The sequence below is a fragment of the Balaenoptera ricei genome, chromosome 14 (genome assembly GCF_028023285.1).
Source record: "Balaenoptera ricei isolate mBalRic1 chromosome 14, mBalRic1.hap2, whole genome shotgun sequence".
In the NCBI taxonomy this organism is placed as follows: Eukaryota; Metazoa; Chordata; class Mammalia; order Artiodactyla; family Balaenopteridae; genus Balaenoptera; species Balaenoptera ricei.
In genome coordinates, this window is record NC_082652.1 from 18300550 (window position 1) to 18317661 (window position 17112).

General features: G+C 45.1%; 2 protein-coding genes across 3 annotated transcripts in view; one reads left to right on the forward strand and one right to left on the reverse strand.

Annotated features, from left to right (window-relative positions):
- Positions 1 to 864: 864 nt before the first annotated feature.
- Positions 865 to 16973, forward strand: C14H12orf76 (chromosome 14 C12orf76 homolog). Of its 2 annotated transcripts, XR_009497369.1 has the most exons (3): positions 865 to 1037; positions 5419 to 5625; positions 16884 to 16973. XR_009497369.1 is itself a non-coding variant. In XM_059895478.1 (2 exons), the coding sequence occupies exons 1-2, from the start codon at positions 905 to 907 to the stop codon at positions 5502 to 5504; spliced, it is 219 nt and encodes a 72-aa protein (XP_059751461.1). In that variant the 5' UTR covers positions 865 to 904; the 3' UTR covers positions 5505 to 6679. The 2 variants fall into 2 exon arrangements, 1 of the variants encoding a protein (XP_059751461.1); XM_059895478.1 differs by lacking the exon at positions 16884 to 16973 and having other exon boundaries at positions 5419 to 6679.
- Positions 9197 to 17112, reverse strand: part of ANKRD13A (ankyrin repeat domain 13A) — a 39153-nt gene continuing 31237 nt past the window's right edge. Inside the window, exons 10-15 of the mRNA XM_059895477.1 lie at positions 16499 to 16629; positions 15666 to 15823; positions 14848 to 14961; positions 13660 to 13820; positions 12030 to 12097; positions 9197 to 11187 (exon numbers count right to left, since the gene is read on the reverse strand). Of these exons, the coding sequence (XP_059751460.1) occupies positions 10992 to 11187; positions 12030 to 12097; positions 13660 to 13820; positions 14848 to 14961; positions 15666 to 15823; positions 16499 to 16629 (828 nt within the window). The 3' untranslated portion in view covers positions 9197 to 10991. The remainder of the gene's footprint in view (positions 11188 to 12029; positions 12098 to 13659; positions 13821 to 14847; positions 14962 to 15665; positions 15824 to 16498; positions 16630 to 17112) is intronic.

The following is a 17112-nucleotide window of genomic DNA, read 5'->3' on the forward strand; positions in this document are numbered from 1 at the left end:
GCCTTCAGGTAGTTAGATCTTTTTCAGAAGACTTTATAAGCCCAATTTCTTGCATCTTAAATCTAGGAAAGCACTAAAATCATTGACAGAGACATCTGCTCCTCGTGACTAGCAGCAACCTTCTGCCAAAACGTGTGCTTGATTGCACCTATCCCCCTTCACTAAAATCATATATATAGCAACCTGCCCCCCCCCCCCACCTCTTCAGAGCAGTTCCTCAGAGCTATCTGAGAGGCTGTCTCCTGGGCTATGGTCCTCATTTTGCCCCAAATAAAACTTAACTCACAACTCTCACATTGTGATTTTTTTTTTCTCCAGTCAACAACACAAAATAACAAAATTCAGGTTAAATGTATAGGGTAAATGGGGAGAAGTTAAGAGGGGATGAAAGAGACAAAAGAGTAGGGAGTGTATATATAGAGGGAGTGGAAGGGCTGCAATTTCAGAAAAAGATGTCCAGGTAAAGACTCCCTGAGAAGGTGGCATTTGTAAAATAGGAATACAGTGTCTATTTCTCAGGCCTGTGGTGGAGATTTAGTAAGAAAATACACGGATTTGTAAAATACCTTCAATAGGTCCAAAATGGACCTAAGAATCCTCTCTGGAAAGAGGCCCGCCTTAGAACTCAAAGAAACAGAGAAACTTTGGTCAGGACGGAACTGGGATCGAGGTGGACGTTGCCGCGACGGAACGGTGATCCCCCTGAAAATTGGCCCGGGCGGAAACGTTGGTCCTGGAGGAACGTGGATCCGGGAGGAAGCTTGGTGAGGGCCGAACTCTGGCCGGGGCGTACAGTTACCCTGGCAACGACGCGCGCCCGGTGCGACGGAAGGCGGTGCGCGAGAGGTAACAGGGGCGGGGCTTCCGGCGGAAGTGGGTAGCTCTCCACTGCTGGGGAGGGAAGATGCTGCGTCCAGGTTGGCGGTGGCTTTGCCTCGGACTGTGCAGCCTCCTGCTGGGACAGGCGGAGGCCCCGAGCCCCGTGGAGCCGCCGGAGCGGAGCCGGCCGTATGCGGTGCTGCGTGGGCAGAACCTGGGTGAGCGGCCGCGGGCGGGCGGGTGGCGGGTTCGGTTCTGTGCTTTTGCCGCTCCAGGCAGCCGGAGCTTCGCACGCGCGGGGCGGACGGCGGGGGCCGTGTGGGGGCAGGCGGTTGCAGGTGCGACCCTCTCTCCAAAGACCTGGGACAGAGGCCTGAGCTGCGGTTCAGCGAAAGGCCTGGTCCTCGGTGGGCTTGGTACATGCTGGTTGCATGAATGACCCGGGTCACAATCTGGGTCCCCTCCTCTGTGGCTGTGTGGGCCCAAGCTAGGCAATACGGCGCATGATATATACCCCATCCCCTCTTATTTTCTAATGGAATTAATAGTCATAGTCATAATGATAATTGGCATTTGTTGAGCATTTCCTGTATACCGTGTTGTACTAAGCGCTTTGTGTACATGAGTTTATTTCAGCCTCACAGTAAGTTAATCAGAAAGGTACGGTTTTCAGCCCTGTTTACAGATAAGGGGAATGAAACTCAGAGAGGTGAAGTTCTTTGTCCAAGGTTACACAGCTAGGAAGTGGTGGAGGCCAGTAGGAGAACCTAAGTTTTTTGGGGCTTGAAACATACCTTTTGGGAGGATGTCATCAGCATGCACATATATATACACACATACATACGTACGTGTATGGGCGTACATGGCTTTGGAAGGGGCCCTGGAGCTTAAAGCTTGGCAAACTTCACAGTAACTCTACATCTTGTTCTGCCATAGTCCTTTCTTTGCGCTGAACGTCATTGGTATGTCTGTATATCTGCAAAGCTGCTACATAGTATTGTTTCTGGATTACCTTGACTCTCCATGAACTCTTTGTCTGTCATGTATTGGCCACTTACTGTGTCCGTAGCACTCTGCTAAGTGGTTTCCATACATTATCCTGCTTAATCCTTCAGAACAGGATTTCTCAACCTAGGTACTACTGACATATTGAACCAGATGATTCTTTGTTAGGGGGTGGGGAACATACTATTCTGAGCACACACTGTTCTGAGCACTGTAAGATGTTTAGCAGCGTCCCCAGCCTTTACTCACTAGATGCCAGTAGCACACCCCACTTCCGGTCCAGATAATCAAAATGTCTCTCGACATTTGCCAAATGGATTTTGCCACTGGGGCAAAATCCCGCTGGTTGAGAACAGTACTATTCAAAGTGTGGTGGCAGAGCAGTGAAGTCTGCAAACTATTTGTTATCTGCAAAGAGATGTCTTACAGCACTTGAGATTGTTTAGAAATTTAACGGTTTGACATTGTTGCAACATCCAAGCAACTAGAAACCACTTCTAGGTCCCTAAACCGGAATGCTTTCTAGGTAGAGGGAGCTGCTAATTAGTCATACACAGTAGGGCTAGGTAGCGGCCTGGGACAGACTAAAAGTTACAAAAACTAGTCCTTTACCACAGCTTTGTTTGAGAAACACTGCCCTAGACCATTCTGTGCAGTGGGTATTTTTATCTCCATTTTTAAAGAAGAGGAAACAGACACAGAGAGACTGTGTAAATTCTGTAAGGTCACGTAGCCTGTAAGTGTAGACAGGAACCCAGACAGTCTAACCCCAAACCCTGCGTTCTTGACCATTGTGCTGCACTGCCTGTCTTGGTGATAATAATGGCTTTCATTTATCATGGGCTTATTATCTGTCCGGCACTGTGTTGAGCGCTTTTCATATGAAATATGAAAAAATTTTTGAGCTCTAAAATGAGATTTATTTGAATAAGATACAGTTGACAGATAAAACAGTAATGATGTGGATATGCTTTTCTAATTTTCCAATATTTTGATTGGTTGACAAACAAATGTCACAGAAGTATTCCAAATAAGAGTTGGAACTGCCAGGAATATTGTAGAAAAAATGTTCACATGCAGTGAAAAGCTGGATCAAATGTCTTTTGGGACCCTTCCAAGGCTAAGATTTTAGGATTCTTTTAGAATATGCCGGCCACTTTAATTATTATATTTAAAACAATAGATTCCATGTGACAGTGTTAACTCAATATTAAAAAAAAAAAAATGCAGTATTAGAATAGTTCCAAAACACTACAAAAACATTTCACTTGGGACTTCCCTGGTGGCGCAGTGGTTAAGAATCCGCCTGGCAATGCAGGGGACACGGGTTCGAGCCCTGGTCCAGGAAGATCCCACATGCCGCGGAGCAACTAAGCCCGTGCGCCACAACTACTGAGCCTGCGCTCTAGAGCCCACGTGCCACGACTACTGAAACCCATGCACCTAGAGCCTGTGCTCCGCAACAAGAGAAGCCACCACAATGAGAAGCCTGCGCACCGCAACGAAGAGTAGCCCCCGCTCGCCGCAACTGGAGAAAGCCCCCGCACAGCAATGAAGACCCAACACAGCCAAAAATAAATAAATAAAATAAATAAATTTTAAAAAACCAAAACATTTCACTTGAAATTCACTATTTTAATGACATTGATATTTAGGCCTTGGGAGATGGGTTTCATTTGCCCCATGTTATAGGGTAGAGAATGAGGCTCGAAAAGGGGAAGTGACCATAAGGAAGGACCTAAGTAGTCTTAATGGTTCTGCCAGGGCCTGCCATTCAGGCAACTAAGGGGAGGGAGAAAAGATAATGATGAAGAGTGGAAGATCAAGGCCCAAAAGTATAGCTATTCCAGTGGATACCGTGTACCTAACAACTCTTGGTTTTAAGCTCATTTTTTGTATTTTTTTTAAACTTTTTTTTTTAATTAATTAATTTATTTATTTTTGGCTGTGTTGGGTCTTCGTTTCTGTGCCAGGGCTTTCTCTAGTTGCGGCGAGCGGGGGCCACTCTTCATCGCGGTGCGCGGGCCTCTCACTATCGCAGCCTCTCTTGTTGCGGAGCATAGGCTCCAGACGCCCAGGCTCAGTAATTGTGGCTTACGGGCCCAGTTGTCCCGCGGCATGTGGGATCTTCCCAGACCAGGGCTCGAACCCGTGTCCCCTGCATTGGCAGGCGGATTCTCAACCACTGCACCACCAGGGAAGCCCCATTTTTTGTATTTTTTAAGAAGACTTCCATTCTCCAATTCTAGTCCCCTGCATTCCTGCTTTGGGAGTTTTTTGTTTTTGTTTTGTTTTGGTTTTTTAGAGCCTTTCCAAAACGCAAAAAAAAAATGGGTTTAAATGGAATAAGACAGCTTTAGGTCCAATTGTAGTCAGAGCCTTAGAAACTCATGGAATTCTGAACTTTAAAAATTAGGGCAGGGACTTCCCTGGTGGCACAGTGGTTAAGAATCCACCTGCCAATGCAGGGGACACGGGTTCGATCCCTGGTCTGGGAAGATCCCACATGCCGCAGAGCAACTAAGCAACTTATTTATTAAAATAAATAAATAAGTTTGTTAAAAAAAAAAATTAGGGCAGGTATTTAGGTAACAAGGGCTATTTTGAGATACGACATCCAGCTCATATAAGTCATAGATTTTGTTTAACAGAGACCTTTTTTTTTTTGGCTCCATCGGGTCTTCGTTGCTGTGCGCAGGCTTTCTCTAGTTGTGGCGAGCAGGGGCTACTCTTCATTTCGGTGCATGGGCTTCTCATTGTGGTGGCTTCTCGTTGTAGAGCACAGGCTCTAGGCACGTGGGCTTCAGTAGTTGCAGCACATAGGCTCAGTAGTTGTGGCATGCAGGCCCTAGAGCGCACGGGCTTCAGTAGTTGTGGTGCACTGGCTTAGTTGCCTCGCGGCACGTGAGATCTTAGTAGTTCCCTGACCAGGGATCGAAGTCGCGTCCCCTGCATCGGAAGGCGGATTCTTAACCACTGGACCACCAGGGAAGTCCCAGAGGGATCTTTTTCTCCGACTAAATCAGATCATGTCACTCTTTGCCTACAGCCCTGTCTTTAAACAGGATTAGAACAGGATTTATTAGAATAAAATCCATGTTTCCTTCATGGTCTACAAGGCCCTGCATGAACTGTCTCCAGCCTTCCTCTCTGGCTTCATTCCCCACCTTTCTTCCTTCACTCCTTCCTCCCAGCCACACTCGCCTCCTTCCTGTTCATTGGCTTTCTGGCTTGTTCTGGCCTCAGGGGCTTTCATTAGCTGATCCTTGGGCATGCAGATCTCCACATGGCCGGCTCCTTCCTCCCATTAAGGCCCCAGTTTGTGTGTCCCCTCCTCACTTGCTTCCTCCATCACCACTCCCAGCACTCTCACATTACCGTCTTCCTCATGGCACTTAAAAGCTGTGTGAAATGCTCTCATTTACGTTCTCTCCTCACGTGCATGGAGACATCCCCAGAGAGGGTCTGTCATGGCTGCTTCCCCCACACCTGACACAGTGCCTGGCACCAAGGGGCGTTTGGCAAATCATTGTCAGTGGAGGACTTACAGAACCTGAAGCTGCCGTTAGGAGGTAACCTGTTTTCCTTTTGCAGTGTTGATGGGAACTATTTTCAGCATCCTGCTGGTGACCGTGATCCTTATGGCATTTTGCGTCTACAAGCCCATTCGGCGCCGGTGATGGCCAAGCCAGCCCTCCCACGAGCATTTGGGAGCAGAATAAGTCATGTTGCACATGGGTCAGTGGAGAAGGTGGAATCAGAACTTAACTGCTTGGAAACGATCATCGGTCTGGACAGTTGGTAAATGCTGAATGATTTAGAAAAAACATCTAGCCATTATCTTATCCTAACACTGTAATGCAAGTATTTGGCCACTTGAGCCTGCTTCTCAGCGTTTCTTTTTATATCCGGCTGTACCTGTTGAAAGTAAGACCTGAAGCTCCAAGGTTCAGTGTAAAGATGGAGTGTTCACGAGAAAGAAAACATGACTTTGTGAGTGATGTAAAAGCCACACTGGAAAGGAATAATCATTAATGCTTGAAAATATTAAGAAGACTTAACATGTAGACATTCCCTGCTTAAGAACCATTTGGTCACAACGGGTTAAGAATCCCAAATGTTTTTAATTATCCCGAGTTGGCCTAGATGCCCCGTTTGCAAAGCAGTGTCAGCTGTGGGGAACATAGGCCGCCACTCCTCACTCTGCACGGAGCTCTGCACTCAGATGCCCCCACTGAAGTCGGGGTCACACCAGCTAGGCCTGTGACCACGGGCACCCTTGGGCTGGGAGGCAGTGGGGGTGGCTGGAAGTGTTAGCACTTGGCCCATCTGAAAAGGAACTGGTCCCATTCAAACATGTTGATCTCCTTGTCCTGCACTTAAGTCTTCCCAGCCCTTGGCCTAGAAGTCAGGGCAGCTTTTCTGATTCAGAATTGAAGAGACTCAGCAGGACCTCTTTTCCGCCCTGGGTGGGGTGGGGCTACAGAAGTGCGTGTTCACTGTGGCGGGTGGGTGTGTGTTTACACAATTTAATTTCAACTTTGAAAATGCTGCTATTCATTTGCACTGTTGGTGAACTGGAATTTTCCCCCATGGAAATGATACTTCGTACATACAGTATTTATTTTATTTTAAGGGTGCTAGGTTTAACTTTGTTGTTAAATTAAAATGCTTATCTTGTTTGTGCTCCATTCAAGCACAGCACTGATTTTTTTTTTTAACAACCGGCACTTAATGTGAAATAACTGATGTGGGATACGGTAACTGACTTAAGGATTTTGTTGGTAACCCTAACATTGAGCCACTGAAACGTGCTTTTGAGCAAAATGTCCATTAAAACGAAAGTAAAATCTTATGTGCTGTTTTATTCCTAGTAATTATTTTCCAAGCGTTTAAAATGCAGGTAGGGAGGGGTGTGTGTGCGCACGTGTGCACACTTGAATCTGATTTAATCTCTTGAGGCACTGTGAAGTGGAATTTTAAATTAATATGTGAAATAACACTACTGCCCCAAGGCAAGCTATTGATTATTTCAGAAAACTGACTGTAAGTAATCTCTCAGGCTGGGCCAGGGCCCAGAAGACCTGGATTCTTGTCCCAGCTCCAGTTATAAACAGGCTTAACTTCTCTAGAGCCTCAGTTTTCTCATCTGTGAAACAGTGATATACACACTTTATCTTTATTATAGTGAGGATCAAATGATGTGAAAACTAACACAGATGGAGGTGGGGTCACCACAGTCGGCCTGTGCCTTGGAAGCCCGTGGTTATTGACCGGAGGGAGGACTGGCGGGGATTCTGAGACTTTGGCACAGACAGAGTTAAGTCCCAGGAGCCCACATCCCCGCCTCATCTGGGATGCCATGTTTTGATATCTGCCTAAAAACTTACTGCCATTTGTAGAATTTTAAAAGGAAACGGTAAAAACTTGTCAGGCCCATAAACCTTGTGACCTGCCGTTTGCCCAGTAATCACCAGCCAGGTAATTGGATCATGTTCAGTTTTCTGAAACAACCTTGCAATAGTTATTCCACATACAGATCCAAAACCCAGCCTGCATCTTCATCCCAGTGTTACCGTCTGTTAAGTATGAGATTTCAGTCGAAAGTAGGACAAAGAATAACCTTTGTAGAAAAAGGCTTATTTCAGAGCAATGAGTAAAGATGAAAACATCAATTCCAGGAGCGAGAGAGCAGTAAACTGAAAACTTGTATGCACCAGAGGTTGACCAACTGCAATTTTCCAGTGGAATTATTCTCCTGACCTTCATCTTCAGGAGTGCAGAGGGGCAGTGGCTGAACCCTAGTTTTCCTAAACTGAACTGTATTCCAGATACCATGTCCCCTAACAAACACATTCGACTAATTTACACCAATCATAAAAACAAGTTATTTTAGCAAACACTATCTTAACTTTCTTTAAAGTTGAGATTAAGAAGTCTGCAGGTGCTGCTTACGATTAGGGGCTTGGAGTCTTATTAGTGGATTACAGTTTTTCCCACAGGATCTCAATCTTATAGCCACACTCATTTCTAGACATGGGCCTAGCTTGGACTTTGAACTCCATCATTCACGGCACTGCAGCCATTTGAAGTTGCTGTAGTCCAACTCATCATCTTTGATGTCATCTGCGTGCAGGAGGAAACTGGGACCAAGCTGGTGGTTATGGTCTTTCTCTTTCCTGTCATTATTTAGAGCAGACTTTGCCCTGACACCTCTCATCAAGTACGGTGTGATGGGCTTGTTTGTGGAGCAAGTATCTTAGGAACTTTGTTACCCAGTCAGCCCTCTGTATACCACATCCGTGGATTCACCCAACCACAGATTAAAAATATTTGGGGGAAAAAACATTCCAGAAGGTTCCAAAAAGCAAGACTTGAATTTGCCTCACACCAGCAACTATTTACATTAGCATTTACATTGTATTTATAACTATTTATATAATTTACATTGTATCAGGTGTTATATGTGATCTAGAGATGATTTAAAGTATTCAGGAGGATACAGTAAGTTACATGCAAATACCCTGCCACTTTATAAGGGACTTGAGCATCCACAGGTTTTTGGTATCCATGGGGCATCCCGGAAACACGCCCCTGCAGATAGATAGTGAGGGAGGACTGTACTTAATTCCCAGCACTGTCTTATGTGCAGAAGTTGCTCGATGAAAGTTTACTGCTGGTAATGGTCCACCCAAGCTTTAATAAACCCTGAAGATAAAGTTAGAAACTATTAGTTTAATGAAATAAGCCATAGGTATGGCTTGTCTTGACCTAAGAAGAGTAACAGTTTTCACAATGTTCAAAATATTGCTTACTTCCCGCCCACCCCACCCCCCACAAAAGCAAAGCAGATCCTTCACAACTTCTGGAAATACCAAGGCCTCATTTCCAGAACCCAAACATTTTTTACTGGTCACTGCCTTTTTTGTTTTAATACCAACATATTTAGGTGTACGGCAAGTCCAGGAGGCTGAATCATCACCTGAGCTTCCAAGAACAGCCTCACAAAGCACTTCGGCTTCAAAGGAGAGAGCAGATTTACTGAGATTACATCTAATGTTGGCTTGGCTTCCAGCACTCCACAAGAGACAGTCCCTCTCCAGGGCTGCAGAGGTGCTCAGAGCGGCTGGATGCTGGCTGTGGAGTTTCCATTTGAAAGGAGTAGCGGATGCTGGCTGTGGAGTTTCCATTTGAAAGGAGTAGCCTGCGGGGCGTGTGGACTGTGTGACTTGGGCAGGACGCCGAGAGGAGTGTGCCACCTTTGTCACGCACGAGCGAGGACTGGGAGGAATTCTAATGTTCCAGTAACGTGCATAACAGGAAGGGACTAGAAAAATGTGAAGAGAAAAAAAGACTCAAAGGCTGTCTAGAATATTGTACGAGCACCCTCTAAGGAAGCAGTCTTTATTTGTATTTTAAGAGTGGACACATATCGAAAACTGCTGTGACGGTGACACAAAATTCAGTCCCTTGTTAACTGACCTCCTGGGGAGAAAGTCAAAGACATGGGGAAGCAGAACAACGGAATGCCAACAGAGAGATTACCGCGGCCTAACTGCAGCCGTTCCCAAGACGTATCTTCGTTTCTTCGCTCAAGGTAAACGCCAAGTAAACAAAGTGCCAGCTGTGGAACAGCTGGAACAAACATGATGCTGCATATACTGGCCTCGTGTGCAGGGAAGGAAATTTGGTCAGACCGTGAGAAGAAAGGCAGCCGGCCTCATGGAATCAAAAGCGCAGTTCTTTGGGAACGTTTCACTGGCAACGCTAACTGTATATACAGCTGTTAAATGGAACGGTAGTTCCTGTTTCCCTTCCTGTCCCCAAAGCAGCGCAACAGACAGGAAATGGACGCAGGACAGAGGAGGAGGATGTTGTTACTAGGTGACTTCAGTGCAGCCTGTGGGGATGAATCCATGGGCCGGGCTGGAGTGAGGGTGCCCTTGGCCGCATTCCCCAGGTTCTCTGGGTTGTGCGGTGGTCATTTACAGAAGGGTTAGACAAAATAGTTAACTACTGAGGGTATCCAAAAAAAGGCCTGAGAAAATCTGGTTAAGATGTGTAACCTTGTATTGCTACTGATAGGAGTAGTCGTTTCTATATCTTTTAAAAATAATAAAAAGATTCTGTTAAAAAATATATTCATCCAGAAAGATGTTGATTTGAACTCTTAAAAAGTAACGTAGAAGCATTTTCCCTTTTGAATACAGAGCCACTGAGTTCCGTTTGTAGCTCCCTTTCTAGTTTCAAGCCCACCCCTTCCTCTCAGGTGCGCCCAGGGCATGTAGTGAGGTCTTCCTAGGCCTCTGCGTGGGGACCTTCACCAGAGAAGGCCTGGAACACACCCCTGCTCTGGTGACCCTTTGGTCAGCCTGCCCACTGCAGTAACGAGCCTCGAGCCTCGGGCTCTCCTAGCTGCTCCTTCGGGCCGGGATTAGCTGCCTTGCATTTAGCCTGGAGGATCCTGCTCTCAAAGGAACTGCCTTTACAAGTTCAAATCACATCCCTCAACGTGGAGTGAGGTGGTTTGAAACCATTAGTAATTTTTAAGGCTAAGGCAACATCTGTTGTCATCTGTGTATCTTAATTTGATGCAAATAGTTAACCCTAATATAAAATGGATCCTGTACTTATCTCCTCTTTAGCTGGGTGTGGAAGGAATGGAATAAGGAGGGGATGGAGTAGAACAGTGACAGTGCCCTAGAAACCCCGTAGAAAGGTAAAAACAGAAGAGCAGAACGGCACAAATGATCCGTTTCTTTGGTGAACTGTACAGAAGTGTCTCCCAAGTTCTCTTACACCACACTCTGCAAAGGCTGCTGCTCTCGTATATAAAACACCCTGACTCCGCAAGAACTTGTTTTGTTATCACTCCTTGATAAAAATTCATCTACAAACCTGCGGGGTGGGGTTGGGGATTGGGTTTTTATCTAAAGCTGGTAGTAAAAATGTGACCTGCAAGCCAGTACAGCTATGGAAAGTGACGACGCTCTCCTCCCCTCAAGCCTGGAGATGGGGCCGCTGGCGCCCAGCCCCTTCACCGGGGAGCCCTGGCCCCGCACCTCTGTGGAAAGCAGGGGACGGCTGCCGGTCCGCTGCTGCATCGTGTGAGGCGCAGCCCCTGGGCCCGCGTGCAGACAGAGCCTCCGGGCGGGAGGCAGGAAGGCCTACTTCTCGGTGAGCGACAGCTGTAAGACCTGCTGCAGCTCCGCCTCCTCCTCCCGCAGCCGCAGCTCGTGCTCCTCCAGCTCTTTGGCGGAGAGCTCCATGGCCAGCTGCAGGTCGCTGTCAAAACTGCTGGTCTCACGGGAGGCGCCGGGGCACAGGCCTTCAGAGCCGGTGGGGAGGCTCTCCTGGACAGCCCTGCGTGAGAACGACACGGGGCAGAGAAACAGTGTTTTAACATCGTCATCGTGGCAGCAGCAGCCATATTTCTTAACCGCGGACCCAGTGTGCGCCGAGCCCGGCGCTTCCTATACCCTCTTGTACACGATGCCATCAATCCCACGTAACTCGGGGGGTGTAGGTGCTGGGTGCAGGTACATACCTGCCCGAGATCACCCAGCCACTAAGTGATGGGGCTAGGAATTGAACCTGGATCTATTTTAAAGCAAAACCCAACTTCTTCAACAGGTTTCCGTATGTGCCCAGGCTATAGGAAAATGCTTTGTAAAATGAATCTTTCCAGTTTAACCCCTTTTAAAACGGATAATCTGGGAATTCCCTGGCAGTCCAGTGGTTAGGACTCCAAGCTTTCATTGCTGAGGGCGCAGGTTCGATCCTTGGTCTGGGAAGTAAGATCCCACAAGCCACGTGGTCCAGCCAAAAAATAATCATCATCATCATCTAATCATCTCTGTAGCCCTTCCCCAAAGTGGCACCATCCTTAACACTGTATAAACTTCCCACTGACGGCACCTAGACCCTCTGTGATCATACGTTCTTCGCAGAAGATCAGACCGATCAGAAAACATTTACTGAGTGCCTTTCTGCCCACGGCAATGGTTAGTGAACTGGTCAGCAATTCTATCACCAGTTCCTGGAAGCTCAGCCCCCAAGAGTTCAGAGCTCCTTTTATGAGGAATTGCCCCAAGAGGAAGCAGGAGAGCTGACACTGTATCAAGTCTCTCTTGCCAGGCCCGCTGCCGCATGTCCTAAGCGCCTGTGCCAACCTCGGGTCAATCATCAAGAGTCACATCAGTCACCTCTCGTCCTGGGCGTCACAGGTATGTGCCTGGCCAGTCCCTCCACTAGAAGCTGGTCCTGAAAGCTCCTAGGAAAGACATGTGACAGACACGAATACCCCTTAGAAGAAATAAACTGTTGTACTGATAACAAAAGGAAAGCAGCAAGAACAAGATTAAAAATATTTACAAGTCCGTTATCCACAAAGCTGTGTGAAAAATTAATAGACTGGGGTTATCTCTAAAATGACACCCAAATGTCAGATAGTATATGGTCCACTACCCTGCTTGATTTGATATCAAGTATGAGAAGGTGGTAGCTGTCAATCTATTAAAAACAACTCAACCTCAGGCAAAGTCTCAATGAACAAAGCAGATAATTCTTCTAGAGCAAGATTGGAATACATAACTCATTATTTGTCGTCTTTGATTTTGGCTACTCCTCTTCTCAAAATGTATGGCTGACAAGGTTTATGTAGCTATTGGGGGAAAAAATAAGCTCACTTATAACAGGGAAAGGAAACACATACTGGACTGACAGTGATGGCTAGGAAAGGGAAGCCTCTTAAGGGGAACATGCCAGCACTGGGGTCTGGCCCTTGGCCCAGCAGCCTCAGAAAACAGAATGGCTCTAAGAATGGGTCCATGGGAGGCGGGGCTCATGTTACCCAAGCTGAGACTCCAGAAAAAACCAGGATGCCAAAAACCTCAGCTGGGGGGACACTGGAGTGTGGGTACCATTCTCAAAGCTTAGCGGCCCCATGACGGCAGGCGCTGGGGCTGCTTCGTCAAAGAACTCCCAGCACCTGGTACAGAGTCTGGCACAAAGCAGGCACTGTGCAAACATCTGCCGAATGAACAATGGAAGGACAGAAGAAACCAATGAACAAACAAATGGACAACAGGAGCCCAGGACCACACCAAAGGGCAGTGGAGGGAGAAGCAGATCCCACTCTAGTAGAGCAGGAAGCCACAGAGGGAGGGGACGGAGGAGTTACTGTCCTCAAGCCCTGGACGGTCCCAGGAAGGTGAGGCCTTGAGGAAGAACCACATAGGAAGACAAGAGGCAACTGTTCTCAGGCTGGTCTGTTCTATCCCTAGTACTCAAGAGTTTGGGATTATGCCCCTTACCACAGAATGAAACATCTGAGTAAAAAACAATTTTAACAATGAATCAACCATCCTTTTCATCACACACTTATTGAGCAACCACAACGCAAAGACTGGTCTTCATTGGGGAGGAAGTTGGGATTAAGATCCACATACCTTTGTATGAGACTACTGACACATAGATAACATTCTAGGGAAAAATACGATGGCATAAACTAGCAAGAATTTACTGTTTCACCACTGGGAAGTTATACAGCACGCTCCGAAAGATACAAGATTATTAGCTACATCGGTGAGTATAAGGAAAAGACAAGTCTGTCAGGCTCTATCCTGTGAATGATGCTGACTGGGGCTATGCAGATGGTCTCATATAATAAGCTTTTATAAAAGACCAGGTGCATAAAATATAAAATAACCCATGTAAATACCATGAATATGCCAAAGTTGTCATTTAGAGTAAGTCTGTCAGGTTAGCCAAAGACTGAGGCCAAACTGGACTGTAAAAGTTTCCAAGCCCCGCCATTTATTCTGATAAGTGCACCTGGCTTCTTCTGGACTCCAGTAAGCTCTGCTGGATGGCAAACTGCATTATCTCGTAATCTTCATCCTGCAAATACACGTTTCTGCCGTTGTCTTGAACGTGGTAAGATTCAGGAATTTCAAACACAGATTGATCAACCTCAAAGTTTGTGAGAGTGGAAGCTGAAACACAAAAGGTGACAGTACAGTGCCTGAGTTTGTAAAATAAATTTCCACTTCAACTTTTTATAAAAATTTTTTTAAATTAAAAAAAATGAACAAATTAAAATCAAGGTTGGCTACTATGTAAGAGAGATTTCAAGGAAGAATAATCTTGACAGAGAAAAGTACCAGAATACTGTTTTTTTCTTTTTGCCTTCACTTTTTTTTTTAGTAATAAAATGCATAGTCACACAAAAAATATACAGAAGACTGTAAAATGAAAAGTGAAGATCTCTCTCCCTACACCCTGTCTCTCCTATTTCCAAATTCCAGAGGTAACCAGTGTTTACCTGTGGGTCCTTTGAGGAATGTGATGTGTATGTGTATATATCACACAATCACACCAATGTGTTTTTTTTCCTTTTTTATTATGAAATATAGTAAATATATGAAAGAAGATATAAGATATCTGTAAACTTAAAATAAAAATGATAATAATAAAACAAAGGCCTGTATATCCCTCAACTGGCCTAAGACACAGAACACTATTTTACCACAATTAAAAAAAAAAAATTCAATTACGTTTCGATATACTAGCAATGAGTAACTGGAAGATAAAATTAAGAAATAAGTCCATTTACAGTAGCATCCAAAATCTGAATTGGATTGATGGCAAAGGAGCCTGAGGAAATTTTGGGGGGTGATGGAAATGTTCTGTATCTTGCCTGTGGTAGGGGTTACGTGGGTGTATACATTTGCCAAAAGGCATTGAACCGTCACATTTAAAATGGGAGTATTTTATTGCATACACGTTACACCTCAATAAAGTTGTTTTTTAAGAATAGGCTGTCTTTTTAATTCAAGTGGGGTCATACATATTCTGCAAATTGTTTTTTTCACTTAATCGAAACTAAATCTAAAATTTTATTTCATTCAAGACAGAGATCTACTCATAAGATACTCTAATTTCAAACTGAATAATTACTATAATGACTAAATGTATGAGGTTTTTTTTAATCACATAATCCAACTTTTTTTTTTTTTTTACCTGAATCAGACGGGGTCCCTTCCACATTTTGAGATATAGTTTCTTCAGCAGTGCTACAGCCATTAACATTTCCAAATGTAATCCGTGCATTTAAGACATGAAACAAGGGAATTTCTAATAAAATAAAAGCTTTTATAAATAAACTTTACTGAGAAGAATAACAGCCACCATTTACTGAGCGCTGACTATGCTGGTACCATGCCAAGTACTTTTTATAAGTATGATTTCATTTAATCATCATAACAACCCTTCCCAATATACAGATGGGAAAACTGAGATTCAGAGAGGTTAAGCGACTTCTCCTAGATCACAGTAAGTGATCGAGCCAGGATTCAAGTGGATACAGGATACAGGAGCCAGGATACAACTATCCAAAATGTAAATTCCTCACAAGTAATATGTATTATATGTGGTATCATGCACACTAATTCAAGCCCAGAAACATATTAACGTATCAAAGGATCTTAGTGTCAATTGTCTTCCTCAAATAATAAGTTTAATTTGAAGTTTCACTTAAGTAAGGTTTCATATTAAAACAATGAATGTGTCACATTTTTATGCCTTTTTCATCTGTCAGCACCATCTGTAAATAGAACTGATGGCTGGGGGGATCTCCTAATCTTAAGATGCAAAATGAACTAAGAATCATGACACTTCTTTAAACCAAATTAAACTAGAGGATAACTCTGCCCTCCTCCGTTAAGTCTACTGTCTGCTTCTTTTGCCTCAGGTGCTCCAATTCCCTGAAGCACACTCTGTCTCCCGCAAAAACGGGCAGAACCTATGGGCACTCCTGTCTGTGGTTTATTGAACGGTACCTATTTTGACAGGAAATCCAGGTGGGAATTCCAGTTTGATGAAGTCTCTCAGTCGGGCAAAATGAGCGCTAGTTCGGGCCATCAGGTCAATGATGGGGATGACCTGCTCCACGAGAGAGAGAGGAAACTCCTCACACATCCACAGCGTTGCTTTAAACCTGCCGGATTGGATGAGAAAAGACTGAGGCCATCTCCCTCAGACAGGGAGACTGCGTTACTTCTACGCAGTAGGCTAGACAACGCCAGCTTCCTTACGCCCCACGCCCCAGCCTTCCCAGTCATCTTACCTCCTCTAAGTCTGAGCTGGGAAGGGATTAGAGCCACAAAGAGCTCGCATCACCCTGAAATCGGGCAAGCAGGGGAAATGACTTGCGCTACAAGCCTTTATCGATAGCAAGCAGGAAGAATTGGTAGCTGGTGGAAACCATTTCATTTGATCAGCTGAAGCTTGTTGGCAGTTAAAAAAAATAAATAAGGAATTCTTATATCCAATCTATATTCTATTGGAGAAGGTCGAATAATAAGATGGGCAATCTACTGTTACCTTTCATCAGATAAAGTAATTTTTGTTTTTTGGGGTTTTTTTTTTTTTTTTTTTTTTTTGCAGCATGTAGGACCTTAGTTCCCAGACCAGGGATCAAGCCTGTGCCCCCTGCAGTGGAAGGGTCTTAACCACTGGACCGCCAGGGAAGTTCCAGTAATTTGAAATTATTTTTAAAGGAAGGACCGAATTATTTTTAGAGGAAGGACAGAACATGACACTGGAAAACAGCACGACTTCTGAAACAAACGAGAATCCGTTAAGTTGACAACGGCTGCTGAGTCTCTCTTACTTTTGTGTTCTAATCGTCAGCTCTTTTGGCCTTCCGATGTCTCTGTCCTTCAGATCAAACTCTTCGTTGAAGTACTCGTCAGGCGTGATGGCTGTGGGGTTGTTGGCGGTGGCACACTCCGTGGTGAGGTCCTGCCGAGCCAGAACTCAGGGGAGTCAGAAATGCCAAATGATGCTGACAAGTGGAGGCCTAGGGCACCCAGCCTCTGAGGTGGACACGTTAACCAGCTACAGAGCAGGAAGTTCTAGTCATTAGCTTTTTTTTATTAAGTTAACTGCACAGAACAAGAAAATTGACAAACAGATTGCCAAACTACATGACCAAGTCTAATGGATTTCTCCATTTCAAATCATTTCTCCACTCTCCTTTTATCTCCTGATTATAGAAAGGAAAAAGAGAGACAGACAGAAATATCTGAAAGCACATGGGATCTGGAAGATTTGGAGTTCAAGTTCCAGCTCTGTCCTTCTCTAGCCTGTGACGTTGGAAAGGTAATTTCATTTTTCTGACCCACAGTGACCTCCACGGCGGCAATTTCATATGGTTATTGTGAGGACTGAGAAAGAAAATGTTTGTTCAGGTGCTCTATTAAAATATAAAGTCCTGAATCCTTT

Excerpts from the sequence above, each read along its gene's own strand:
- C14H12orf76 (XM_059895478.1), top strand. The coding sequence starts at position 905 with ATGCTGCGTCCAGGTTGGCGGTGGCTTTGCCTCGGACTGTGCAGCCTC. Across the intron at positions 1,038-5,418 it reads GCTGCGTGGGCAGAACCTGG|TGTTGATGGGAACTATTTTC; the intron begins GTGAGCGGCCGC and ends TTCCTTTTGCAG.